The 26,591-nt window shown below is 48.6% G+C and overlaps 2 protein-coding genes and 1 non-coding gene across 6 annotated transcripts in view; 2 read left to right on the top strand and 1 right to left on the bottom strand.

The window, feature by feature from the left end:
* SAFB (scaffold attachment factor B) overlaps positions 1-5,011 on the bottom strand; it is a 42,790-nt gene extending 37,779 nt beyond the window's left edge. For all 4 annotated transcript variants that reach the window (XM_008987029.5, XM_002761609.7, XM_008987030.5 and 1 more), the window contains exons 1-2: positions 4,721-5,011; positions 1,798-1,882 (exon numbers count right to left, since the gene is read on the bottom strand). In XM_008987029.5, coding sequence (XP_008985277.1) covers positions 1,798-1,882; positions 4,721-4,909 — 274 coding nt within the window. In that variant the 5' untranslated portion in view covers positions 4,910-5,011. The remainder of the gene's footprint in view (positions 1-1,797; positions 1,883-4,720) is intronic.
* Positions 5,012-5,340: 329 nt separating this feature from the next.
* Positions 5,341-26,591, top strand: part of SAFB2 (scaffold attachment factor B2) — a 35,733-nt gene continuing 14,482 nt past the window's right edge. Inside the window, exons 1-11 of the mRNA XM_035284011.3 lie at positions 5,341-5,587; positions 6,702-6,789; positions 11,906-11,970; positions 12,057-12,260; positions 14,708-14,770; positions 15,715-15,742; positions 16,643-17,153; positions 17,584-17,633; positions 18,162-18,262; positions 23,705-23,854; positions 23,948-24,060. Of these exons, the coding sequence (XP_035139902.3) occupies positions 5,402-5,587; positions 6,702-6,789; positions 11,906-11,970; positions 12,057-12,260; positions 14,708-14,770; positions 15,715-15,742; positions 16,643-17,153; positions 17,584-17,633; positions 18,162-18,262; positions 23,705-23,854; positions 23,948-24,060 (1,559 nt within the window). The 5' untranslated portion in view covers positions 5,341-5,401. The remainder of the gene's footprint in view (positions 5,588-6,701; positions 6,790-11,905; positions 11,971-12,056; positions 12,261-14,707; positions 14,771-15,714; positions 15,743-16,642; positions 17,154-17,583; positions 17,634-18,161; positions 18,263-23,704; positions 23,855-23,947; positions 24,061-26,591) is intronic.
* LOC118150409 (U4 spliceosomal RNA) lies at positions 10,376-10,512 on the top strand. Its single transcript, XR_004738508.1, has one exon. It is a non-coding gene; the product is annotated as a U4 spliceosomal RNA (small nuclear RNA).

Here is a 26,591-nt window from a genome sequence, read left to right as displayed (position 1 = left end):
TTTGAGGAACTGGGTCTCTAAGGCAGACAGATGGGGAAGGGTGGGCAGAGCGAAGTCTCAGAACCGGTAGAGTAAATCACGTGTTCGGGGCCTGACTAAAGCACAGTGTGTGGAGGAGGGGCAAGGGAGATTTCGGTAAGATGGTGGGAGTCGTATCATAGGGAATGTGACTTTTACTGTATAAGCATTTTTCCCCCCACGCCGAAAAAACAAGAGGCTCACTCTGTTGCCCAGGCTGGAATGCACTGGCATGATCTCAGCTCACTGCAACCTCTGCCTCCCAGGTTCAAGCGATTCTCCTGCCTCAGCCTCCTGAGTAGCTGGGATTACAGGAGTGTGCCACCATGCCCAGCTGATTTTTGTATTTTTAATAGAGATGGGGTTTTACCATGTTGGCCAGGATGGTCTCGATCTAGTGACCCGGTGATAGGCCCACTTCAGCGTCCCAAAGGACTGGGACTACAGGCGTGAGCCACTGAGCCCGGCCTGTATAAGCAGCTTTTAAAAGAAACGTTAAAGTGACAATTCTGTTTTGGCCAGGTGGTATTTAAAAGGGATGTTATTTTCAACAAGTCTGAGCAATAGGAGGCTCAAGCAGTCCTAAATACTCTTTTTGGACTCCAGATTGGAGTTCAGTGGCACCATGACAGCTCAGTGCAACCTTGAACTCCTGGGTTCAAATGATCCTCCCAAGTTGCTGTGAAAATAAGTGTGTGCCTCGATGGCTATTTTTTTTTTTTCTTGGTAGCAGATAGAGACAGGGTCTTGATATGTTGTCCAGGCTGGTCTCAAACTCCCAGATTAAAACTATTCTCCTGCCTTGGCTTCCCAAAGTGTTGGGATTCCAGGTGTGAAACACTGTGCCCAGCATTTTTTTTTTTTTTTTTTTTTTTCACGGAGTCTTGCTCTGTAGCCCAGGCTAGAGTGCAGTGGCACGATCTTGGCTCACTGCAACCTCCGCCTCCTGGGTTCAAGCAATTCTCCTGCCTGAGCCTCCCAAGTAGCTGGGACTACAGGCGCACACCACCACGTCCAGCTAATTTCCCACTTCAGCCTCCCTAAGTGCTGGGATATACAGGCGTGAATCACTGCGCCTGGCCATTTTTTTTTTTTTTAAGAGACTGGGTCTTGCTGTGTCACCTAGGCTGGAGTGCAGTGGCACATTCATAGGTCATTGTAGGTTTGAGCGCCTGGGTTCAAGTGGTCTTCCCTTCTGAAACTCCAAAGTAGCTGGGACCATAGGTACATGCTACAATGCCTGGCTAATTTCTTTTTTGGTAGAGATAGGGATCTCCCTATGTTGCCCAAGTTGATCTCAACCTCCTGGGGTCAGGTAATCCTCCCAGCTCAGCCTCTCAAGCTGCACAGACGCATTCCCCACCACACCTGGCCTTTAAAACTTTTTATGTAGAGATGGGTTTTGCTATGTTGTCCAGGCTGGTCTTGAACTCCTAGGCTCATGTGAGCCTCCCACCACAGGGGACCCCAGAGCTGCTGGGATTACAGGCACTTGCCACTGTGACTGGCTCCCTAAAGACTCCTTATTTAAGGACCTCTGACAATCTACAGAGGAAAATAAGGGAGAAAATACTCCTTCCATCCTCTGTTGGAATTCCCAGATACCAAGGTAACAAAACACAGTAGAGATCTTGGAAGGAAATGCAAAGCTTTTTTGAAGACTCCCGATTCAGAGTGGTTCACAAGTCCAACACATAGACAAGTAAACAAGGCACATTAGCAGTGATTTTGTTTTGAAGAAAGCTTTTAACTTAAACTTGCTGGTGAAATCTTCCATACCTTTGCTGGACCTCTTCAGTGTTTTCTTGTTTCCTTCAGAGGTAATTTCAATTTCGTCAGGATTACCACCTTCATCTTCAATTGCCTAAAAAGAAGAGAGAAGTGAAGTTGATCCAAAAGCCATCAGCAAACTGCTTTCAGAGCCTTCGAGTGAGGAGGAAACGGTGTTTTTAAGATCGAAAAGCTGCTGCCGCCCTCATCACCCAGGGCCTATGGCCCATCCACTCCTCTGTTCTCTTGCTCCACAGTAGAGGGTGGGTGGTCCCAAGTGAATTTACTTAGGTGCTCAGTGTTTGTGAGGACTCTATTAGCCATGAAATCGAAGCACTTAACAAACAGTAGGCTTATCTGGTTCATCTTCTTCCTAAGCCCAGAAGAACTCAAAAAGGGTAAGGCACACTCTCCAATTTCTTCTGACTTTACCCACAAAATATTCTTAACCCTCTAGGGACTCACTCCATGCTGTGCCTGTACTCAGTGCCGTGTGGATGGAATACTAACGCTCACTGGCTGGGTTCCTACTGGGTGTTATGCATGAGACCCATCATGACAAGCATAACCTCATCCGATCCTCATCACGTACATTCACAACTGACTTCAAAGACCTCATTCTCAACCACCACGTGATCATGCCTCATCGGATACCGAATTAGAAGAATTTCTAGGCACGCCCAGCCTCCCATCCCAAGACTCTGTCATTCATTTCAACTGCACCCACACTCATCACAGTGCCTGGCACCATCTAAGCCATCAGTTCCCAATATGTCAATCATGATGGCATCCCTAGAATGTGGGCTTCAGGTTAAGTTGTACTGATAACTTTTTCAGTCTTTACTCTCCTATCCCACAAGCCCAAGGTTTGTTTACGTCATTTCATGTACTGTGTTTCATCTGCAAAGGTTTGGAAGCCTCAAAGTTTCCCAGCTGGGTAAGTCTGATTGAGATCGGGCCTGGGGATTCCACGACTCATCTTCACATCTTTACCGGCAGCAACAAAACTCTCTCCTCTCAGAAGCCAGAAAAGGGACTGAAGTTCTTTCCTGGGATCAAGGAAAAGTAGAATCACAAAGTCCCTCACTCTTTTCCCTAGACAGACAATTGTGAAACATCACCAGGAGAAGAGAAGCAATGCCCTAGGCAGGAGGTGTCCCATTTCCACCTTGTGCTCTTTTGCCCTTCCTGGAAAAGTAAAACCAAGAAAGGGACACCAACAGGATGACAGAAGCGGGAAGAGATGGAGATCACAAACTCTAGCCTGGCATGGGCGGGTGGCAGACAGGACATGGGCTGGCTGTACTGTTTTGGGACTACATCTCGAAGACAATGAAAAGAAGGAAAGAGGAACAAATCTGTGGTCTCAGAGATAATAGTGAGCGATGGAAGTCTCAGTCACCAGCTTGACAGAAGGGTTCAGTGCCATCCAAGCAGCTTTGCAGGCCCATGGACCAGAGTGGGAGAAAAAAAGAAGAAATCCTCTCCATTTAGCTTACGGAACGCCCTGGGGGTGGGGCACCGCACCTGCCCAGCTGCCCATCTCCACGCTGCATTTTCTCGGGCTAACTACGCAGATCCATGAACTTCCTGCCTCGTCCGAGTAAACAGAGAATCCGCAGCGAAGAGAAACACAGGCTTGAGCAAATTTTTAAAAGCCCATGTGACTCCGGGAAGACAACTATCCACTCCGGAGCCCAGGGTTTCTCATCAGGGAAAAAAAAAAAAATAAATAACCCCTACTTTCTTCTCATCACCAATTAAGAATAAAGCCGTGTGATCTCCGCAATTCCGCAGCCACGATGAGGGAATGTGTCACCAGCCCCACTGCCGGCAGAGGCTGTTGGGGGTGGGCGGCCGGGCCGAGCAACCACAGGGGAGAGGTCCCAGGGTAGGTAGGTGGAAGAAAGGCAGAGAAAGGAACCGACGGGGATAAAGACAGCGCAGGAGAAGAAGGTGGCCAACCTGTACTCGACCCTGCCTTTCCAAGGCATCCCTCTGAACCCCGCCAAGGTGGAACTCAGAGCCCCCAATGTGCAACGACGGCTCGTGGTGGCAGAGAGAGAAGCGGATCGTGATGACAAGCACACAGCGGGCGTTCGCAGGCGCCAGGCAGCACGCCAAGCCTGCTCCGCGCAACCTTATTCAAGCCCCGAACCAAAGCCCTGTCGCTTTCTTCTTACAAGAAAGAAAAAAAAAAAGGGGGGGGGGCACTCAGAAGGGGTTCAAGGCCTTCTGTGCCCCAGATCAGGACCCCGAGACCTGGCGGAGTCCTGCGTCCAGAGACGCCGACCTGGGGGAGCCCAGGGGCAATTCCGGCTGCTTTTCTAGCCCACCCTCGCCGCCCATTTCGGGTCTTCTCCCTCCCGCCCGCCCCCCCGGGCCAGGACCGGCAAACCCGGAACACGGGGTGGTCTTTTCCATTTTTCCCTTCCCGGAGGTCCCACGGGTGTCTCCTTTGTAGATCGACCCCCGCGATTCAGGCTGCTCGGCCTCCCCGTGGGTCAGAAAGCAGCTTCCCCGGGGGGAACCCCGCAGCCCGGGTTCAAATCCCGACGCCGCCCGTCCTCGGCCGTGTGACCTTGGCCGAGTCCCTTGCCCTCGCCCCCAAAGTGAGGGTTTCAGGGTCCCCCCCCCGCTCCAGTTACGGAGGCGGGGACAAGACGAGAGAAGAAGCCTCCTCTCCGCGGACGATGTCACCCGCCACGGCCTCTCCCGTACGCGAGCCCTTCTTCTGGTTCTCCTGGCCCCAGTGCGGCGTTAGGATTCGAACCCAGGCCCAGCCGGCCAAGGACTTGCTCCCGCCGGGGCCTGGGAGGAGCCGGGGGACGCGAGACCTCCAGGTGCGGGGAGGCCGCGAACGGGGTCGCACGCCAGGGCCCGCAAGGACCCCAAACGCACCCTGTGCCCGCCCTCGGGGCCCCAGATCCACCTTCTTGAGCCGCTCCATCAAAACGCTCTTGTTGCCGCTCGAGTCCACATTCCGTTTTCTCAGCTCCGCCCGCAGATCGATCACTCGCAGGTCGCTGAGGCGTCGCGTCCCGGTCTCTGACGAGGCGGAGCTCAGAGCCGCCGCGCCCGCTGCTCCAGAATCTCCTAGGCCTGACAGAGTCTCCGCCATTCCAGGGACCCTGGCTCCACCGCCCACTTTCCACAGAACCGGGCCGGTTTTATCAGGCTCCTAGCACAAAATGGCGCCGCCTGCGAGGGAACCGCTCCAGTCGCTCCGGCGCGCCTCGCTTCTACGCAGGCGCACCAAGCGCAGGGTCTTCTATGCTGGTTGCATCTGCACATGCGCAACGCGAGGAACGCAGGGACGTGCGCAGACGCGTTGCAGCTCGCCAGCTTCTCTCCGGGAACGGGCGGGACGCATGCGTGCTGCAGTTTCGGCGCATGCGCGTTGTTCCGGGCAACGCGCGGTTGGTCGACGCGCGAGCGTCCTTGCTGCTAAGAACGCTGGTGGGGGGGGGGTGCGCGTGCGCGTGCGCGGCCGCAAAGCGGGGCGGGAGGAAACGAGTGCGTTTTCCTCTTAGGCGGCGCCATTTTGTGCTCAGAGCCGCTACAGCCGCCGGCGGTGTGCCATTGAGTCGCTGGCGAAGACCGGAAAGCGACGATGGCGGAGACTCTGCCGGGGTCGGGCGACTCGGGCCCTGGCACGGTGGCTCTCGGCCCGGGCGTTTCGGAGACCGGGACGAGGCGGCTTAGTGAACTGCGGGTGATCGACCTGCGGGCGGAGCTGAAGAAGAGGAACCTGGACACCGGCGGCAACAAGAGCGTCCTGATGGAGCGGCTCAAGAAGGTGAGGCGGCGCGGGGCTCGGGGGTGGCGCAGGAGGCCCAGGCACGTCCCCGCCAGCGCCTGTCACCGCGGCCCCCGGACCCGGGGACGCCCCGGGCCCGCCCCCCATCTTGACGGACCCCGGCCCGAGCTGTCGGGCACCCGGGGGGGCGGCTGTGTGACCTTGGCCCGTCACCGCCCCTCTCTGTGCCTCCCTTCTTATCCTCCGTCCACTTCTTCTCAAGCGCGCTCAACGTCCGGTCTTCTCGGCTACCGAGGTGGCCCCGGGACCCCTCCTGGGGGCGCGCTTTCCAGCTTGGACTCTGCGACCTTGGACCAGTGCCTTTCTGTGCCTCAGTTTCCTCCTCTGGAGAATGGGGTGCCTGGCGGACTTCTGAGCCTTTACAGGAAACGGGGCGGTGCTTGTGTCTGTCCCAGGGCCTTGGCATTTACGAAGCTGTCCCCCCCCCGGGTCCCCCGGCTCTCCTGGCCGGCCCCTTGTCATTTTGGGTCCGCCTGAGCCGTCAGCTTCCCGAGCTCCGTCCCTAAGGCGCTGCCCCCACCTCCCGGCCAGCTCTTCCTGCGTTTCGGTCGCACCTCGGTAAATGCAGGGGGCTAAATGCAAAATGCTTAACGGGGTGGGGCTTGCCTGTCTTCGCAACTGGAACAAACTCCTTGTGCACGGCGAGGGAGCTTGCGGGTGCCCCGTCCTGGGCCAAGCAGGTGGCAGGCGCTGAAGGACCTGTTGAGTCTCCCCGGGCTGGGTGGCCGGCTCTTCCCCGAGCCCGGGCCAAGGGCAGCCTCTCTGTTCTCATTTGTCCCGTTGTAGAACTTCAAAGGCGAAAGCTGGGCAGCGGCCAGATGAGTTGCCGTTTGGGAACTGGTCCTTGACCCCCGTTCTGGAGCTCGTGCTCGCAGCCTCCCTCTCTTTTGTCTTTTGGGCTCTGGACCCAGAGAGCCCCAAGTCGTATGGGATTCCTCCTCCGCCTTTTGGGCTTGCGGCCCAGATAGCTGACCCAGGGTTGCTCTCTGCGGCTCCCTGCAAGCCTTTGTTTCACGGGAAGTTGTTACTTGCAAGGAACAGTGTGTGCCCTGCAGCTCTTAATCATGTTGTAAAACTCATCTCTCCCTAATAGGCCGTTAAAGAAGAGGGGCAAGATCCCGATGAAATGGGCATCGAGTTAGAAGCCACCAGCAAGAAGTCAGCAAAGAGATATGTTAAAGGTATCTGCTTGTGCTTACGCTGCTTGGGGCCTGAGTGTGCAGAGAAGTTAGAGAAATGCTGTGTAACCCTCTTCCTGCCCTCTCGGCTCAGAGAATTTCCAGGTCTTCGGTGTTCCCCCTCTAAGAGTTAGCTTTGCTCTTCACCACCTAACAGGTAGCTGTGTCAAGGACACAGGCGGCAGGAGAGAGGTGTATAGGTGCCAAGTACAATGAAAATAGGAGAAACGTTTCAGCTTCTGCCATTGACATTAAAAGTCCACGAGAGTAGGGCAGGTTCTTAAAGTTGCTTCTACTGGTCTGAGGAACCACTTGGCTTCTTTTCTGGTTCAAAAAACAGGTCTTAACCCGAGGAAAAGGACGCCAACCCGAGACTGAATGGAGAACTCAGCTTCTCTAGGATCCAAAATGCGTCATTGGGGTATTAGCACTCAGCCTGTTTTTACTATTGCGGTTTTTGAACGTCAAGATTCAATTCACAGACTTAAAATCACCAGGTTAAGGCGTACAATTCAGTGTGTACACAAGGCTCTGCGTCCACGACCACTGTCTCCTGGATTTTCACCCTCACCCCGAAAGGAAGGCCTGTCCTCATGAGAAGCTGGTCCCCTTTCTTTTCTCCCTCCAGTCCCTGGCAACTGCTAATCCACTTTCTGTCCCTGCAGACCTGCCTGCTGTGAACACTTTCTGTAGATGGAGTTGTGTGTCGCGGGGCCTTTTGCATTAGCTTTCACGTAGCATCTGTGTCGTAGCGTGTGTAGATACTTCGTTCCTGTTCATGGCTGATACTGGTTATTTTTGGAAGGACTGAATTTCATAAAACTTTGAAGCTTTGACTGTCGTAGTTGGTATTGTCCTCATTGTTAGGTCTTACGGTGAGAAGCATAATTTAGGTTTCCTGTGTAGCGGGCCTGTTTTCCTGAAAACGTGCTAAAATTCAGGCAGTGGAGGATCACTGCTTAAAAAGTGGAAAACACTGATAGCATTTTAACAGCGTTTTCTTCCTGATGTGTTTTGTAACACATTAACTGTTTAAAAGTATGCATGGGTCAGGCACTGTGGCTCACAGCACCTTGGGCGACCTAGGCGGGCAGATCACCTGAGGGTGGGAGTCCAAGACCAGTCTGACTAACATGGAGAAACCCTGTCTCTACTAAAAATACAAAAATTAGCCGGGTGTGGTGGTGCATGACTAATCCCAGCTACTCGGGAGGCTGAGGCAGGAGAATCACTTGAACCCGGAAGGCGGAGATTGCTGTGAGCTGAGATCTCACCATTGCACTCCAGCCTGGGCAACAAGAGTGAAATTCCATTTCAAAAAAAAAAAGTATGCATGTTGTTTGAAAGGTTAAATCTTGTAGGTAGGCTGCATAAGAGCTTAAGTTAAAATTTAATTTTGAAACATTGATGTGTTTTTACTGTTCTTGTGACTGACTGTATTTCAGCTAGAAAGCCTGACTGAGCAGATTCAGAATGTGAGAGACTGGTCCGCAGCAGGAAATAGAGTTTCTTTCTAGTGCTTACATGTTCACTTATGCGTGATCTGAAATTTCTTTTTTTTAATGGTTGGGAAAACTGCTTAAGGTAAAGTTTAAAAGGTTGGTTGGTTGGTTTCTTTAGAGGTGCAGTTTCGCTCTTGTCCCCCAGGCTAGAGTGGGATGGCGCCATCTTGGCTCACCACAGCCTCCGCCTCCCGGGTTCAAGTGCTTCTCCTGCCTCAGCCTCCCGAGTAGCTGGGATTACAGGCATGCACTACCACGCCCAGCTAATTTTGTATTTTTAGTGGAGACAGGGTTTCTCCATGTTGGTCGGGCCGGTCTCGAACTCCTGACCTCAGGTGATCCGCCTCCCTCAGCCTCCCAAAGTGCTGGGATTACAGGCGTGAGCCATCACGCCCTGCCAAGTGTAAACGGTTTTTTATGTAGTGTTCATTTAAAACTGTGACGTTCCAGACTTAATACTCGAAATATCCTTGACTTTTGGCAGGAATTTAGCAGGGAGCATTTCTTTTTCTTGTTCTTGACGTGGAGTTTTGCTCTTGCTGCCCAGGCTGGAGTGTGCAGCCTCTGCCTCCCGGGTAGCTGGGACTACAGGCACCCACCACCATGCCTGGCTAATTTTTTGTATTTTTTGTAGAAATGAGGTTTCACCATGTTGGCCAGGCTGGTGTGGAACCTCTGGCCTTAAGTGATCCTCCAACCTTGGCCCCCCAAGTGCTGGGGTTACAGGTGAGAGCCACTGCATCTGGCCTAACAGGGATCATTTCTAATGATCTTTGCATCATTAGAAAAACTAAACTTGAGCTGAGTGCTTTGAAGACCTGCCTGAATGTCTAGATTAAAGCTTAGGTCAGTTCAAAACTACTTGGAGTTAGTGTTTTGTGAGGAAAGCTTGCGTGATCATTTTTTCATTGCTATAAAAAGAACGTTTGTAGTCTCAGCTCTGCAGAGGATTAGAAAGGCTTCTGGTCCCTTCCCATTCCTTCTTCAGAGAAGTAGCCAAGCCCAGAGAGAGCACAGGTCTTCACACAGAGCTCAGCCCCCTCAGGGCCCAGTCTTCCGCCGTGAGTTCTCTGGAGGTGTCGGGGCCGTGGCTAATGTATAAAGTGCAAGAGCTTTATGACTGTGGTTATAGTTAGGTCCTGTGATTACAGGCGACTGTTGGGTCAGGAGGAATTAACCAGTTGAGGTTTGTTTTGGGCACTGTGCAGCGGTGTTCAAGGAGTCCAAAGTTGGACTAACTCTGGGAACTCACTGGTGACTGCTTCCATGCCAAAGCTGAAAGCATCCTCATTATAAACCAGCGTAAGAGTCTTCACCAAGATGAGGAGGCCTGGGCAACGTTGTAGGTGGGGTTAAAAAAAAGAAAACTTTGATTATTAAAAATTTAAGTTTTAGATGCCATGTGAGATTAAAGTTGGATTTTCTCACATCTGTGTCCCTGACAGTGGCAGCTTTTCGTTGGCCCAGGCCAGGTGCTGGGGATCGGGGTGTCGCCTGCCTGCACCGCATTGGCTTTTGGTCAGCATTTCTCCTGTTTCCGTCCTATGTGGGCACTGCAGGCTACTATTTAGGGGCCTAGAAATTGGGCGCAATTACCAAACATTTTTAGACAACGTGTTTCAAAAGGATATGCTGTATTTAGATATAATGGGAAGTGGGACAGCTGAGTTTCAGAGTGCCAGCTTTGGAGCTCACCCAGATTCTCGTGTGTCAAATGCCGATAATAAAACCGGCTAGCGTTGTTAGGCGTCTTAAACCATAGACTGGAAAAGCTAACGGTGCCTGACGTGTAATTAAACTGCATTTCTTGAGGGATTATTGATAACCGGTGAGCGAGACTCGAGGTGTAGACTCTGCAGGTTTTTCATGTTTAATTTTCTTTTCTAAACGGTTTATGGAAGTAATACTTTTAGGTAATTTGGAAAATGTAAAAAGTGTGCATGTGAAAATCAAATTCACTCTTATCTTACCCCTGAGTATTTTAACTCCGGTTGATTATCTTGGCCATAGCCTCCTGGATTTTGTAGACATATCCGGACACTTGCATGTATACGGACTGACACTGGCTTTTAAGAAAAGTACATTTCAGCTTTGCGCAGTGGCAGCAGTGGCCAGTGAAGTTTATCCGAGGCGTGATTATTGCTGATTGAAAACTTCCCCATTACCCGCCAAGATGACTTGAAATATAGTTGGCGTTGGCAATTTTTGACAGTTTCTGTGGAGACTGAATAAAAGATAAAAATAAAAAAGAACAGTATATCTTTTTTAATGTTTGAGTTTTCTTTGTGGGGGTGTGTGTGTGAGAGATGCGGTCTCACTCTGTTGCCCAGGCTGGAGTGCAGTGGCATGATCACTGCAGCGTTAAGCTTCCAGACTCGGCATCCGCCCGCATCCTCGCCAGTACTTGGGACTACAGGTGCATAACACCATGCCTGGCTCATTTTTGTGTTTTTTGTGGAGATGAGATCTAACTGCGTTGCCTGAGCTGGCCTCTTAACTCCTGGGCTCAAGCAATCCACCTGCCTTAGCCTCCCCAAATGCTGAGAGTACAGGCATGAACCACTGTGCCCACACTGGGCATTTTTTCTGTTCCATTAAATATTCTTTAAAAGCATAAATTTTTAAAATATCGTGAGACACTGAATGGTGTCCCACAGGTTTCTCAGCGTTGGCACTCTTGACAGTTTGGGCAAATAATTCCCTGTGGTTGGAGAGTATCCTGTGCATCGCAGGGTCGTGACCAGCGTCTCTAGCTACCGATGCTAATGGCATTCCTCGGAGTCTCGACAACCAAGAGTGCCTCCAGACGTTGCCAACTGTTCCTCCTGGTTGTGAACCACATCTGAGTGAAAATGTGCCATAATCTGTTACCCTTTTGGGTGTTGAGCAGGTATAATAGGACAGATATCTATGTTTTAGACTCCTTGTCAGACATTCTAAGACTCAAATTCCTAGAACAAAGGGTGTGCACATTTTTAAGGTTTTTGATACCTACGGAGACTCAAGTTTATCCTCAAGGTTGCCACTCTTGATTCCCTCCAGCTTCCTTTTGCAATACCTAGCAGAGTTCTACCAAATAGTTATTTTATGGTCACAAAACCCGGGATAATTCTTGACTTTATGGCAGCCTTTGCCTTTTTGGCTTGGGGAAAAAAAAGTTCTTGAGTTGAAGAATGACAGTGGCCTATTTAAAATGGGTGGAATATAGGCAGAGCCAGCAAATCCGTGACTCAGTATGTTATTTTATGTTGCATTCTTTGGTGACTAGATGGGTATTGCCTTTTTTTGCTGGTTTGTTGAAAATGCCTGTTTTTATCCTTTGCTCATTTTTTTGTGATCTTTTTCTTAGATTTGGAGTGTTTTTGGAATATTTGGAAACTTTTCAGAATTTTATGGAAAATCAGATTACTCTGATAATCTAGCAGAAATCCCAGATTTTCATGTCCCTGTTGATGGCTTACTTAAAACACCAATTGAGACAAAATTGTGCATGACAGGAGAGGGGAGACTTTTAGTTTCTCTTGTAATACGTTATATTCTAAGACTGAAATCTATTCTGCATAAACTGTGAGGTAGAACTTGAGTGCTCTCTGACTGAACAATTATTCTGTAATTAGGACTGAAGATGGAGGAGGAAGGCACAGAAGATAATGGCCTGGAGGACGATTCCAGAGACGGGCAGGTAAGTGATGCCAGGGTGGAGATGACAGGCAGCAGCTCTGCGTCCTGGTCCAGGTGGTCGTTGATGCCTCTTCTTCCTCTTTACAGGAGGACATGGAAGCAAGTCTGGAGAACCTGCAGAATATGGGCATGATGGACATTAGTGTGCTAGACGAGACTGAAGTGGAGAATAGCAGTGCTCCAGATTTTGGGGAGGATGGCGCGGACGGCATGCTCGATTCCTTTTGTGATAGTAAAGAATACGTGGCTGCACAGCTGAGACAACTCCCGGCTCAGCTCCCAGAGCATGCTGTAGGTAACTTGGAGACACGGCGGGATGTGCCTGTAGCCCTGAGGCACCTGGCGCCTGCGTGCTGCTCATGCGAGGGAGAACACGGCTGAAACACCATGAGCACTTAGTTGGGTGTCTAAACCTGGTGTTGAACTGTGCCCATTCATTTCCTGCATAGGTCAGGGATTAACAGCTTTTCTGTAGCCCTAGGGAATGTTTTTATAATTGTCTGAGAGAGACTTTTGAAGCATGCGATAAGTCATAAAATAGAAAGCTCTGACATACTTAAAAGATTTTTCTTTTTTGAAATGGGAGCTCACTGTTACCCAGGGCGGCCTTCAACTCTTGGGCTCCAGAGATCCTCCTGACTTAGCCTCCTGAGTTGGGATTATTGGCACAGGCCAGAGTGCCCAGCTAGTTTTTTCCTTTAAAAAATAGTTTTGAGAAACAAAAATTGTTTGTTTATTTATTCAGAGACAACAGGCTGTGCAAGCTGGAGTGCAGTGGTGTGATCGTAACTCAGTGCAGCCTCAGCCTCCCAGGGTCAGGCAATCCTCCTGCATCCCTGAGACTGCACAGCAAACCACCATCCCCAGCTAATTAAAAAAAACATTTTTTTTTTTTAGAGGTAGGAGCTCACTAGGTTACCCAGGTTGACCTTGAACCCCAGTCCTCCTGCCTCAGCCTCCCAAAGTGCTGGGATTATAGGTGTGGTCCACCACTCCCTGGCTCAGAAATGGTTTCTAATCTCATCATGTAGATATTTCTGTTAATGGTGTGTGTGTGTGTGTGTGTGTGTGTGTGTGTGTGTGTTGAGACAGAGTCTTGCTCTGTTGCTTAGGCTGGAGTACAGTGGCAAGATTTCGGCTCACTATATGCAACCTTCACCCCCTGGGTTCAAGCAATTCTCCTGCCTCAGCCTCCTGAGTAGCCAGAATTACAGGCATGTGTGACCACACCTGGCTAATCTTTTTTTTTTTTTTGAGACGGAATCTCGCTCTGTCGCTAGGCTGGAGTGCAGTGGTGTGATCTCGGCTCACTGCATCCTCTGCCTCTCAGGTTCAAGCGATTCTCCTATGTCAGCCTCCTGAGTAGCCAGGACTACAGGTGTGTGCCACCATGCCCAGCTAATGTTTTTGTATTTTTAGTGGAGTTGGGATTTCAGCACATTGGCCAGGATGATCTTGATCTCCTGACCTTGTGATCTGCCCACCTCAGCCTCCCAAAGTGCTGGGATTACAGACGTGAGCCACCACGCCAGGCCACCCAGCTAACTTTTTTTATTTTTGGTAGAGATGGGGTTTCATCATGTTGGCCAGGCTGTTCTCAAACTCCTGACCTCAAGTGATCTACCCACCTTGGCCTCCCAAAGTACTGGAATTCCAGGCATGAGCCACCACGCCTGGCTTGTTAACGTTGTTTTAAGAAGGTTAGGCAGTTCCATTAAAAGATGTAAAGTACAGTGAAGACAGGTGCCAACCTTGCCCCCACAGGGAGCGACTGAGTGCCCTTGTCTGTGAAGGAGGGCCTTCGCTTTGTTGGGGCTTTCCCCGCTCTTCACTTCCGGTGTCTTGGTGTAGAGCTCTCTGCTGGGGGCTGTTCAGATACTACAAGCAGTCGCTGTCTTCAGTCTGATTGTCCTTTCAATCTGACTGATGTCAGGTGCCCAGTGGGTTTGATTTCCTTAAGGTATTGCAGCTTTCAGCTTGGGAGTGGAAATGCCCCTGTAGGACTGAACCTTAAACCTTAAGGGCTAAAGTCACCTCCAAATTTACCGTCGTTGGCCCTGGTGTAGCACAGAGCAACTTATTTGCCTCGTTTCTCAGGCTGACCCTGCTGTGTGCTAACTTTTTAGAGTGTGTGCTTCCTGGGCAAGGAGGCATCTAGGTCATGGGTTCAAATCTAGAAAAGGAGGAAAGAATAAAATATTTGGGAGTGGTCTTTTTGTGTTTCACTTAAAAAGGGCTTCAAATTTCCTAACCTTAGAGATAACTTTTCTTTTGTTTGGCATACAGTAAAGAGAGCAAATGACCAAGTTAGATGTTTGTTTTTAACAAAGTAGGCTAGGAGAAAGTGCCCAGTTAGTGTTACCTTAAGAGTACAGGTGAAATTGGAGGAGTGCCGAGTGTATCACTTTGAGTTCTGCTTTGGAAATGCTGTAGCTGGGGAGTATGTGTTAATCACCAGTACTTGGAAACTGCCTGGGAAATTCATTCATCCGTTCACCCGATACAGACAGGGCATACCCACCTGCAGGCCACTCCAGAGACACTGGCGGAGCAGAGTCCTGGAGTGCTGTTCTGGTGGAGGGGGACGTGCTGAACTGAATACCCATCAGTAGACTTGCAGCTGGCAAAAGGTGCCATGAAGGAAATAAACATACAAGTTGCCTAGAAAGTAGTGAGGTATTGGCCTTGGTTTTCACAGCTCCAGTCTCCACAAAGTCATCTTCCATTTTATTTTTCAGGTGGATGGGGAACGATTCGAGAACACTTTGGAAACGTCATCGTTGGACTTCAAAGTAACTCCGGTAAGTTACCATCTGATTCTGCTTCACTGGAAATTTTAAATGAGTGGTTGATTTTCCATAGTGAAAGAGCAGTGTGTACGTATATAGAAATGACTAAATACTGTGCTGGAGGCAGGGGTTAAGAGGTTAGCAAACCAAAAACAGTCTGAGGGCTGGCAGTCTAGCAGTGGCAGTGGTATAAAACCAAGTACATCACCAGAAGGGGAAAAGAAGTGTGATGAGGGAGCAGTTCAGGGGCTTGGGTTTCAGGAGTGCCCGGAAGTCTTCCTAGGGGAAGTGGTGTCTGAATTGAGCTGTTGGTAGGTTGGGAGTTAGCTGTTGGGAGTTGGCCGGGTGAAGAGGGAAGGAAGAATTTATAGCAGAAGGTGTGGGCGGCAGCTCTGAGGCTGAAGAGAGAGGGCAGCACACAGGGATGGGGAGAAGCCAGAGGTCTTGGTGCAGAGCAGGTGGGTTTGCCTCACCGAGTCTGGGGCACCAGAAGGATTGGACCTATTGTCCTAAGTGAGCCAGATGTTGGAAGAGGTTTTCAGCAGAGTAGAGGGATCATTTGGTTATAACGGGTTTCAGTTACAAATAAGTTTGTAGGAGAAGCGTTTTTTCTTAAATGCACTGTGACCTCTCCTCTGACCGGGGCATCTTCGGCAGTTGCAGCAGCCACTAGGTCAGCTTGGTCATGGGGCGAGTGGTATGGCAGTGTAGGGCCCAGACTCGGGAGAAATGGGCTAGCTGAGTCTTACCACTAGGGACCTGCTGTTATTAGAGAAACTGGCACAATGAGCGGGTTTTTATCAAGCTGTTGTAGGAGGGAATACATTTTTTTGAGGGGAAAAAGTTTTGTGGAAAAGGCATTTATTCACAGATGATTGAAAACTGTGTTTGCTGGGGAAATGTGTTTGTCCCGTGCTTAAAGTGACTTGTGGATTTGCTTTTTCTTTTTTAAATAGGATATTGAAGAACCTCTTTTGGAGCCAGGTACTGATAAGAGAAACACGACACTTATGGTTTGAAAGTTTTCACACAATTATTTTAAAGCTGTCTATATTTTAAGCTGTGTTATGATCTTGTAAATTACTCTAATGGTGGACAATCCAGATCATACAAGGATCAGAGATTGGAAACCCATTCGTATCACCAGATCTGTGGAAGAGCCATTCTGGCTTCTTGAGGTCAAACACGTTTGGTGCAATGTAGTGATTATTTTCATCTCTAACCACGTAGAGTGGCATTTAATTCCCCCCTTCCCATGATTCCTCCATGTGTTTCTACACATGAAACAGATCTTGTGATATTTTGCTGCAGTCGTTTTGATTAACGCAGTTAAGGCAGGATAAAGCTGTTGTCAGGGCACTTACCACCTGAGAAGTGACTGGATTCCAGAAGAGGAAACAGAGTTTCTTCATGAAAATTTTCAACATGCTATTCCCCTTCCGGACTGCGTTTACCTCCCACCGTCAGAAGAGATTCTGATTCCCATGTTGGACTATTCTGTTAAACGAAATTCAAAGAAATTTGGAAATTGAGCTGTCATTGAATGATTTACGTTCGGTTCAGCACTGTGGACATTGGAAAATCAGAAGACCCAGACTTGAACAAAAACTTGAAGAAGACTGTCGAGAAGCAGCCGCGTGGTTGTAGGTGTTTAAATCTGTGGGGGCCTTTTCTCTTCCGTGTAGCGTAGAGGCTTACCTAGAGGCGGTCACAGCGCAGGTAGTGTAACCAGTGTAACTTTGTGTACCCGCGGGTTTTCCAATCTCTGTGTAGCTAGCAGTTCTCTTCATGTTAGTGTGGCAGCCGTGCCAGTTCCACATTTGTGATTGCTTTATTTCCCTGGTAATTAAACCTTGTGCCATTCTATTCCTGTTAAATCCGTAGAAAATGAGAAAATACTCGACATTTTGGGGGAAACTTGTAAATCTGAGCCAGTAAAAGAAGAAAGTTCCGAGCTGGAGCAGCCATTTGCACAGGACACAAGTAGCGTGGGGCCAGACAGAAAGCTTGCGGAGGAAGAGGACCTATTTGACAGCGCCCATCCGGAAGAGGGTGATTTAGATTTGGCCAGCGAGTCAACAGCACACGCTCAGTCGAGCAAGGCAGACAGCCTGTTAGCGGTAGTGAAAAGGGAGCCCGTGGAGCAGCCAGGCGATGGCGAGAGGACGGACTGTGAACCCGTAGGGCTAGAGCCAGCAGTTGAGCAGAGTAGTGCGGCCTCCGAGCTCGCGGAGGCCTCTAGCGAGGAGCTCGCGGAAGCGCCCACGGAAGCCCCAAGCCCAGAAGCCAGAGATAGCAAAGAAGACGGGAGGAAGTTTGATTTTGAAGCTTGTAATGAAGTTCCTCCGGCTCCTAAAGAGTCCTCAACCAGTGAGGGCGCTGATCAGAAAATGAGGTTTGTTTTTTCTCAGTTTTAGACCAGACGCTATCTCCTTTTCATTGGTCATTTAATGACACACATAAGCTGTTTTTTCTGCAATTGGCCAGCCAGACTGACGAAATTGTAGTTTTGCTTCTAAAGAATGTTTTATTTCTCTTTGTGCATTTTTAATGGGTGATTCAATTCCTTTTCTTTTTCTCAACCTACCATGGTTGTGTTCTTAAATTGTTAATCATTATCTTCAGCTAAATCGAATTGATTTTTATAAATCTGACATTGTATTTTTGGCGTCAGATTTTCCAATATAAGCTTGCAGAGGTACCTGTTAAAATTTTATTTCAGACTAATTTTCTGGTAGGTATTGAGTTTTAGCACATAATCATATTTTTAGTTTTGTTCTCTTTCGTTTTTTTCCTGTGTGAGTAACATTAACTTTTGTCTCTAGCTCTTTTAAGGAAGAAAAAGATATAAAGCCAGTCATTAAAGATGAGAAAGGTATGGTTTAACTTATGTGGCAGTCCCCATCTGTGGACCCCTTATTTTGGGAGGAGGGGACTGGAGACAGCCGTGCTTTGAATTCAGTCATTTAAGTGTTGTTTTATGGGTTACTGGAAGGAACCACCTAATGGTTTCTGAAGAGACTAGTTTTAGAAGTTCACAAGCATCTGCATTTTACATTTCTGTTGTGGTTGTCATTTATGTGATAGTAAAAAGGAACAATTCTGCCCATTGAAGAATGTTTCAGGGATTTTTAGAGACTGCTCTCTTTTGAGATCTGATCATCAAAAGACATTTCAGTTCATAACTGACATGGGCATGATTATTCCTTGAGTAAGGAAACTCAGGTTTTGCGGTCCAGCTCTCCAGCCTTCTGTGTGCTGGCAAGTATGTGTGCATTAAATCGAGTCAGGACAGTTGGGATTGGGCGGCGTGAGGGTTTTCTCAGAGGGCTGCAATCTTAAGAATGGTCGTGCTTCCTGTTAGGCCTTGAGGTGATGCCTGAGACTCTCCCTCTCGTGCCAGGTCGGGTCGGCAGCATTTCTGGTCGGAACCTGTGGGTCAGTGGCCTGTCCTCCACAACACGAGCTACGGATCTGAAGAACCTTTTCAGCAAGTACGGGAAGGTATGCCTTCCCTTGCTGCACACCAGCTCTGCCGGGCACGGTGTGTCACCGCTGTAATCCCAGCAGTTTGGGAGGCTGAGGCAGGAAAATCGTCGCCCAGCAGCCCAGCAGTTCACGACCAATCTGAGCAACACAGCAAGACCTTGTCTCTGAAAAATCAAACCACAACAAAGCTCTCCCAGTCTTGTGCAGTGCGCCTTGTTTCCTGACTTAAGAGTAACCAGGGTGCCAAGCGGGGAAGGTGGTTAGTTCTTTCACAGCAGTGCTCAAAACAGCTGTGTACAAACAGCTTCTGTCTCAGTGTTCTTGTGGTTCCTTCCAACTGGTCTCAAAGAGACTGATAGTCTTTTGTCCTATGCTTAAAGCTGACATGCTGAGTTTTTTACCTTAAGAATAAGTTGGGAGGCTGAGGCAAGTGGATCACCTGAAGTCAGGAGTTTGAGACTAGCCTGGCCAACGTGATGAAACCCCATCTGTACTAAAAATACAAAACAATTAGCTGGTCATGTGTCATGTGCCTATAATCCCAGCTACTCAGGAAACTGAGGCAGGAGAATCACTTGAACCCGTGAGGCAGAAGTTGCAGTGAGCCAAGATTGCACCACTGCACTCCAGCCTGGTTAATTGAGGAGGGCAATTTAAAATGATTCCACTCTTTGGAGTTAATTAATGTTGTAAGAGTCTTTTTTTTTTCTTTTTGAGACCATGTCTAGCTATGTTGCCCAGGCTGCAGTGCAGTGATGTGATCTTGGCTCACTGCAACTTCCACCTTCCAGTTTCCAAGGATTCTAATGCCTCAGCTTCTCGAGTAGCTGGTATTACAGGCCCTTGCTACCACGCGACGCTAATTTTTGTTATTTTCAGTAGAAACAGGGTTTCACCATGTTGGCCAGGCTGGTCTCAAACTCCTGACCTATGTGATCTGCCTGTTTGGCCTCCCAAAGTGCTGGAATTACAGGCATGAGCCATCGCACCTAGTGAAGGGTCTTCGGATAAGCAGGTGGCACTGCCCTGGTCTCCTGGATGCCTCTGAGTAGTGGTTTCTGAGGGAGAAGGTTCAGTACCACTTAGTATCTGCCCTGATTCCAGGTGGAGTGGGGCCTGTCTGCTGCAGCCTTCTGGCTGTAGAAGGCATTCCTTTGTCTAGGTCCGTGACATCTGATGAGGTGTTGGTTAATGTTGCATTGCTTAAGAAGCAGACAGGGTCTAGAGAAAGCATTGTGTTCAGTTTTTCTAACAGTGTATGTGTTCAAAGGGCTTAGGAAATTCTTACAGCTGTAAACCTGTTTGCTCAGTTGTTCTGTTGGCTTCATTCAGACACTGATGATGAAGCAGAAGCAGACAGACGTGTGGTCACTGTCATCACAGATTTTTTTATTCCGGGGGGAAAGACCGTTTAAGAAAGAAACATGATGTGCTGTGATGAGCATGTTGAGGAAGGTTACAGCTCCCCGTCAGTGTGTGTGGGAGACTGCTTAGATAGGGGAGGTGACTTCAGACCTCACCGAAGCAGTGACTTTTCAGCCATGGCGTGAGTGGTAGCGTCGGTCTTGCCCGTGGGGCTCAGCTTTGGACAAAAACAGGAGGATAGGAAGGCCTAGAGGGGCAGGACACCGCTCAGCTACTTGACTGAAGCATGCAGAGGCTGCTGTGACAAGCTCCAGGGTGGAGGGCAAAGCCCAGGAGTGGCGACGTACAAGCTTAGCATGGTGCCTGCTCTCATTTGGGTTTTGTCTGTCATATAAGGGTGATGAATTTTATGGAGGATGACCCCATTATTGGCCCAGCTCCCTGACCTTGAGAGGGAAGAAAACAGAGCTTCAACTCTGTATAGGAACTGGCATCTGTGTTTCGGCAGAGTCTCCTGACCCTTTGGCCCTGGACAGATTGAGGCAGAGCCTTGACGACTTCATTTGTGTGGTCAAAACCCAGGACATCAGAGTCTGATGGGAACCTCAAGCCTGTAGGTTCCCCCTTGTCATTTCACAGTTGAGGCCATGAGGTCCAGAGAAGGGGGGATGCCTTACTCAGATTGACCCGCTGAGTCAGAGATGGGTCACAGACCAGGATCCTGTGTCGCAGGGATACATTTACTCCGCGCGCCAGTGGTGGTAGGGTTGGTGTTAAATCTGCTATCTTGCTGTCTGTTTTCTGTTCGTAATGTTTGCCCATTGATTTCTTTTTCCCATTATCTGCCTTTTTGTGGGTCAAGTCCTTTTTATGTCTGATGGCTTATTTGCTGTAACTGTGTGTTGTGGTTTACTGGCTGCTTGTAGGATGACAGTACGCATCTTCCCTTCCAGTCTGCCTGCAAGTGTGCTCTGCTGGGTTCAGCGCAGTGCAAAAATTCTGTGGGAATATACTTGGATTTCCCCTCCCATCAGTCTTTGTGATGTTACACAGTTTACTTCTCTTTAAGAAGGAACCCATTATTGGCTTTCACTTGTTGTGGTTTGGTTTTTTTGCTTTGAATATTTGTCTCTTTTTTGAGTCAGAATCTCACTGTCGCCCAGGCTGGAGTGCAGTGGCACGATCTTGGGAGGCACGGTAACTTCTGCCTCCCGAGGTCAAGTGATTCTCCTGCCTCAGCCTCCTTAGTAGCTGGGATTACAGGTGCGCGCCACCACGCCCAGCTAATTTTTGTATTTTTAGTAGAGACAGGGTTTCACCGTGTGGGCAGGCTGGTCTCGAACTCCTGATCTCATGATCCGCCCACCTTGGCCTCCCAAAGTGCTGGGATTACAGGCGTGAGCCACCGCACCCGGGCTGAACAGTTATCTTTTAAAGAGACGCAGAAATGACAGGAAAAATTATGTTCACCTCGACAGGTGCTCTTCATGGCTTTTTGTTGTACAATGAGAGATCATCTTCCTCATGAAGGACTTGAATGTTTCTTGTAGGTGGGAGTTGCTAATGATGCGTTGTTTCTTTTGCATGTCAGGAAAAGTCTTTACTTTGCCTTCATTTTGAAATAAATTTGTTCTGGGTATAGAATTCTGGGTTAACTTAATCTTTGTTTCTTCGGTTCCCAGTTTTTCTCTTTTCCTCTGGCTGCTTTTAAGTTTCTTGGTTTTTGTTTGTTTGTTTTGTTTTGTTTTCCCTTAGAGACAGGATCTTGCTGTGTCGCTCAGGCTGGAGTACAGTGATGCTCACTGGCTGCTTCGACCTCCTGGCTCAAGCGATTCTCTTGCCTCTGCCTCCTGAGTAGCTGAGACCACAGGCACCCACCGCCATGCGCAGCTCCTTTTGAAATTTTTGGTAGAGATGTGGTTCCTCTGTGTTGCCCAGGTTGGTTTTGAACACCTGGCCTCAAGTGATCCACCCACCTTGGCTTTCCAAAGTGCTGGGATTACAGACATGAGCCACTGTGCCCAGTCTGTGCCTGGTCATTTTTTACTGGATGTTGTGAATTGTATTTGGTTGGTGTTAGTTATGCTTGTATCGCTACAAATACCCTTGAGCTTTTTTCTGGTACACAGCTAAGGCACTTGACACACTTTGATCCTTGTGAGGCTTTTACGCTTTGTAAATCAGAGCCAGAGTAGCCTTCAGTTTGGGCTGATTTTGTCTCACCACTGGGTAGTGCCTTCTGAGTAGTTCTGCTGCCACGTGAATTACAAGCCCTTCCACCCTGGCTATCAGGAAGAGCAAACCATCTGTGGCCCTGAGTATACCCCCCACCCCCCAGTGATTGTTCCCTCTGCCACTTATGGGTAGCACTGTCCCAGCCTCTGGTTTCCTTGCAAACATGTGCACTGGGTGAGAGGAGCCCTTTGTGGGTCTCTCCAGATCTCTGTGTGGCTGTGTACTCTCTGATACATAGTTCTGTGAACTCTCTCTGCCTTGGTCTCAGAATCTCTGTGCTATCTTACCCTGCTCCCACAGTCCTCCGACTCATGGCCTGGGAAGTCCAAGCAGCCAGCAGGGATTAGTCAGGGAGCTCTCAGGGATTGCTATCCCAGGCAGCCTGATGTCCAGGATCTGAAAACCATTGTTGATTATATTTCATCCCGTTGTTAGTTGTTTCGGGCAGGAAGACAGTGCTTAGTTCTCCCATCTTGGCCAGAAGTGGAAGTCCTTTCCCCCATGGGAACATTCATCACAGTCCACATCCTTGTCAGAGCTTTTCCCAAGCCCAGCTGGCATGGATGGGTGCATTTCTAAGTGGCCCCACAGCTGTTTGTGGGCACAGTGGAAATAGAGAGAAAGATGTCTTTGGGTAGGACTTTTGGTTGTTAGTTGTGAGTCATGAAGTTTAATGGTCTTGCAACCTCGCATGTTTGTGTGCTTCCATTATGATAACTGATCTTCTATCGAAAGCAACTGTATTTGGTGGCTGGGTGCAGTGGCTCACTCCTGTATTCCCAGCACTTTGGGAGGTCGACTTGGGTAGATCAGTTGAGGTCAGGAGTTGGAGACCAGCCTGGCCAACATGGAGAAACACCATCTCTACTAAAAACACAAAAATTAGCCAGGCATGGTAGTGTGCACCTGTAATCCCGTCTACTCAGGAGGCTGAGGCAGGAGAATCTCTTGAACCCAAGAGGCAGAGGTTGTGGTGAGCCGAGATCACGACACTTCACTCGAGCCTGGGTGACAGAGCTAGACTGTCACAACAAAAAAGCAATTGTATCTGGATAGGTCAGGATTGATTAGAACCCATTCAGTAATGAAAAATGGAAAACTAAATGTGGCGAGGTGAAAAATCGTGAAGATGGTTCTGATTGTCAGGTAGTAACTTTAGGAGTTGTGTGCTCATTTGTGAGAGACAGTAAGGGTCTGATTGTCAGGTAGTGACTTTAGCAGTTGTGTGCTCATTTGTGAGAGAGAGTAAGGGTCTGATTGTCAGGTAGTAACTTTAGGAGTTGTGTGCTCATTTGTGAGAGAGAGTAAGGGTCTGATTGTCAGGTAGTGACTTTAGGAGTTGTGTGCTCATTTGTGAGAGAGAGTAAGGGTCTGATTGTCAGGTAGTGACTTTAGGAGTTGTGTGCTCATTTGTGAGAGAGAGTAAGGGTCTGATTGTCAGGTAGTGACTTTAGGAGTTGTGTGCTCATTTGTGAGAGTAAGGGTCTGATTGTCAGGTAGTAACTTTAGGAGTTGTGTGCTCATTTGTGAGAGAGAGTAAGGGTCTGATTGTCAGGTAGTAACTTTAGGAGTTGTGTGCTCATTTGTGAGAGAGAGTAAGGGTCTGATTGTCAGGTAGTAACTTTAGGAGTTGTGTGCTCATTTGTGAGAGAGAGTAAGGGTCTGATTGTCAGGTAGTAACTTTAGGAGTTGTGTGCTCATTTGTGAGAGAGTAAGGGTCTGATTGTCAGGTAATAAGTTTAGGAGTTTCGTGCTCATCTGTATGAGAGAGTGAGAGTCTGATTGTCAGGTAATAGCTTTAGGAGTCGTGTGCTCACTTGTATGTATGAGAGAGTAAGAGTGCCCTTTCTCATGAAGGTGGTCGGGGCCAAAGTGGTAACGAACGCCCGCAGCCCTGGGGCTCGATGCTACGGATTCGTCACCATGTCGACATCTGACGAGGCGACCAAGTGTATCAGCCATCTTCACAGAACTGAGTTGCATGGACGAATGATCTCTGTGGAGAAGGTGAGGCACTTCTTGTCTGTGGTGACTCGCAAATGGAGTTTCCAAGTGAGAAGACTTGGGCCACACATCATTTCTGTCTGTATTATATTTTAGGCCAAAAATGAACCTGCTGGGAAAAAGCTGTCCGACAGAAAAGAGTGCGAAGTGAAGAAGGAAAAATTATCCAATGTCGACAGACATCATTCTGTGGAGATCAAAATTGAAAAGTAACGTGATTTTTCAAACCTCTCTTGGAATCCCCGGGAGGCGGGCAAGGGCAGCCGCTGTGGGCCTTGAAAACCAAGCACCTGTCCCCACCTCTGCACATGTAGCCTTGCCAGATTCCCGTTTGAGTCTTCGCTGATTTTTGTATTTTGCTGCCACCCCAGTCTTCAGCTTTTGTTGATTTATGTTTTGGAGACGGCGACTCACTCTGTTGGCTGGCTGGAGTGCAGTCGTGCTGCAGCCTCCACCTTTCAGGCTCCAGTGTTTTTGCCGCTTCAGCCTCCCAAGTAACAGGGACTGCAGACACACGCTACCAAGCCAGCTAATGTAGCATTTTTTGTAGAAACGCAGTTTCACCATGTTGCCAAGACTGGTCTCAAACTCCTGAGCTCATGTGATCTGTCTGCCTTGGCCTCTCAAAATGCTGGGATTACAGATGTGAACCACCACACCTGGCCAGTCTTCAGCTTTCTCTTTAAAGCTATATAACGGAGTAGCCTGTGTTTTTAAACAGTGGATACAGATGATCTTCAGTGTGTATTTGTGTCCTGTTAGTAGCCTTTTGAAGAAATAGTGCACACAAAATGACAGTGTGTGTACCTATTTTTTATGTCCGTTTCCATATTCTGGTTTATTGTACAGCCTCTCAGACCTGGGAATCATTTCCTCATCCACGTTGATTTTCATACAGTTCTCACTAAGCACAGCAACTCTCAGGAACCCAGTTTTTTTAAGATAAAGCATCATCCAAATGGATGGAGTGTGATCTAGTGTTGCAGTAAACGACCTTGAGCTTGTAGTTGGTGCTGTGTCTGACAGATGGCAAGCATTGCTGTGTTTACTTCAAAATTAAAAATAGCCCAAGGCACCCTGTGAGTTCATGGTGGCACCCTGGGGTACCTTGGCATAGTAGTTGGGAACCATGGGTCTGAGGTTCTATTTTTATAAAGGGGTGATTTATATCTTTAATCAAAACGGAGGTGGGGACAGACCTTTCAAGGCAGGTGTGGCTTATTGATATTTTTAGCACAGTTACTGGCTTCTGCTTTGAGAAGGTAGATTTTGGTGGTATGACTGATCATGGCAGTGTCTCAAGGCTGAGTGTCTGCATTGAGTTTACATTGTCAACACATTGTAGAGGGTAAACATGTCTGTGGACACAGTTGAACTGGGTTTTTGAAGATGTAATTACAAATTTACATCGTGGCCAAATTGGAATTATTATTTTATTTATTTGTTTGTTTATCTTGAGACAGAGTCTTTCTCTGTCACCCAGGCTGTAGTGCAGTGCTGAGATGTTGGCTCACTGCAGCCTCCCCCTCCCAGGTTCAAGGGATTCTGCTACGTCAGCCTCCCAAGTAGCTGGAACTACAGGTGTGCCACCATGCCCAGCTAAATGTTTGTATTTTTAGTAGAGACAGGGTTTCACCATGTTAGCCAGGATGGTCTCAATGTCCTAACCTCGTGATCCACCCACGGCCACCCAGAGTGCTAGGATTATAGGTGTTAGCAACCACACCCTGCAGGATTTTAGTATTTTTTTAAAAATTTTACTTTTTGAGATGGGTCACCCAGGCTGGAGTGCAGTGACGCAGTCATGGCTCACTACAGCCTCGACCTCCCAAGCCTATGATCCTCCCACCTCAACATCCTGAGTAGTTGGAGCTACAGGCGTGGGTCAACACTCCCAGGTAATTTTAAAATTTTTTATAGAGACAAGGTCTTGCTCTTTTGTTCAAAGCGATCCTCCCACCTTGGTCCCACAAGCAAAAGACTGGGATTATAGGTGTGAGCCACTGCACCTGGCCCCAAATTGACATGAATAGGCCCCCGAGTAGTGGGTGTCAGATGAGCCTTCATGAACTTGCAGGTAAGAACCCTAATTTAACCAGCAGCTTCAAAAAGATGCATCCCATCAGCATTGCTAGGGAAAAACGTCTGTGTTGGTGGAAGATAGGGACTGTTGCAGGTTTACGACATTCTTAGTATCTTGCATGTGTTTCATTCATTGCTTTTTATTTGTGGGAAAGGTGGTGATAATTAGCTAGCATTATGGGGTGGCCCTGTGGCAAGCATCAGGAATGCAGCCGTTTCCTCAGTCCTTGCAGTAGCCTTGTGAGGTAGGTGCTCTGTAAAGGAGAGGACAAAGGCTTAGAGAGGGGAGCGCACCCCGCCTGAGGTCGCTGGGAAATGGCAAGGCTGGGATTCAACCCATGAAAGTTACCCGGAGCCCCATGGCTCTTAACTGGGTGACGAGCTTAAGATCTTTAAGACCAAACTGTGCAGGTTGTTTGCCTAAGAGGTTGAGCATTTTAAAATTTGTTTCGACCTTATTTTTTTCTTCAAATAATTAGCCTTCATTAGCCTTCCTTTCCATTAGAAGGATTTGTAGATTTAATGGCCAGCCTTGTGAAATAGAGAAGCTTTCCAAAGAGGGGAAGAAGAGGGGCTTAGTTTTGCCTTCTTGGATTAGTAGCAGTTTTTATACACTTGTTATACAGAAAGCACATGTAAATGGCAGGTGCGATCCCAA

Source organism: Callithrix jacchus, chromosome 22, assembly GCF_049354715.1.
Source record: "Callithrix jacchus isolate 240 chromosome 22, calJac240_pri, whole genome shotgun sequence".
Taxonomy (NCBI): Eukaryota; Metazoa; Chordata; class Mammalia; order Primates; family Cebidae; genus Callithrix; species Callithrix jacchus.
Note: the sequence above shows the minus strand (reverse complement) of the source record. Positions and strands in the feature narration are given on the sequence as shown.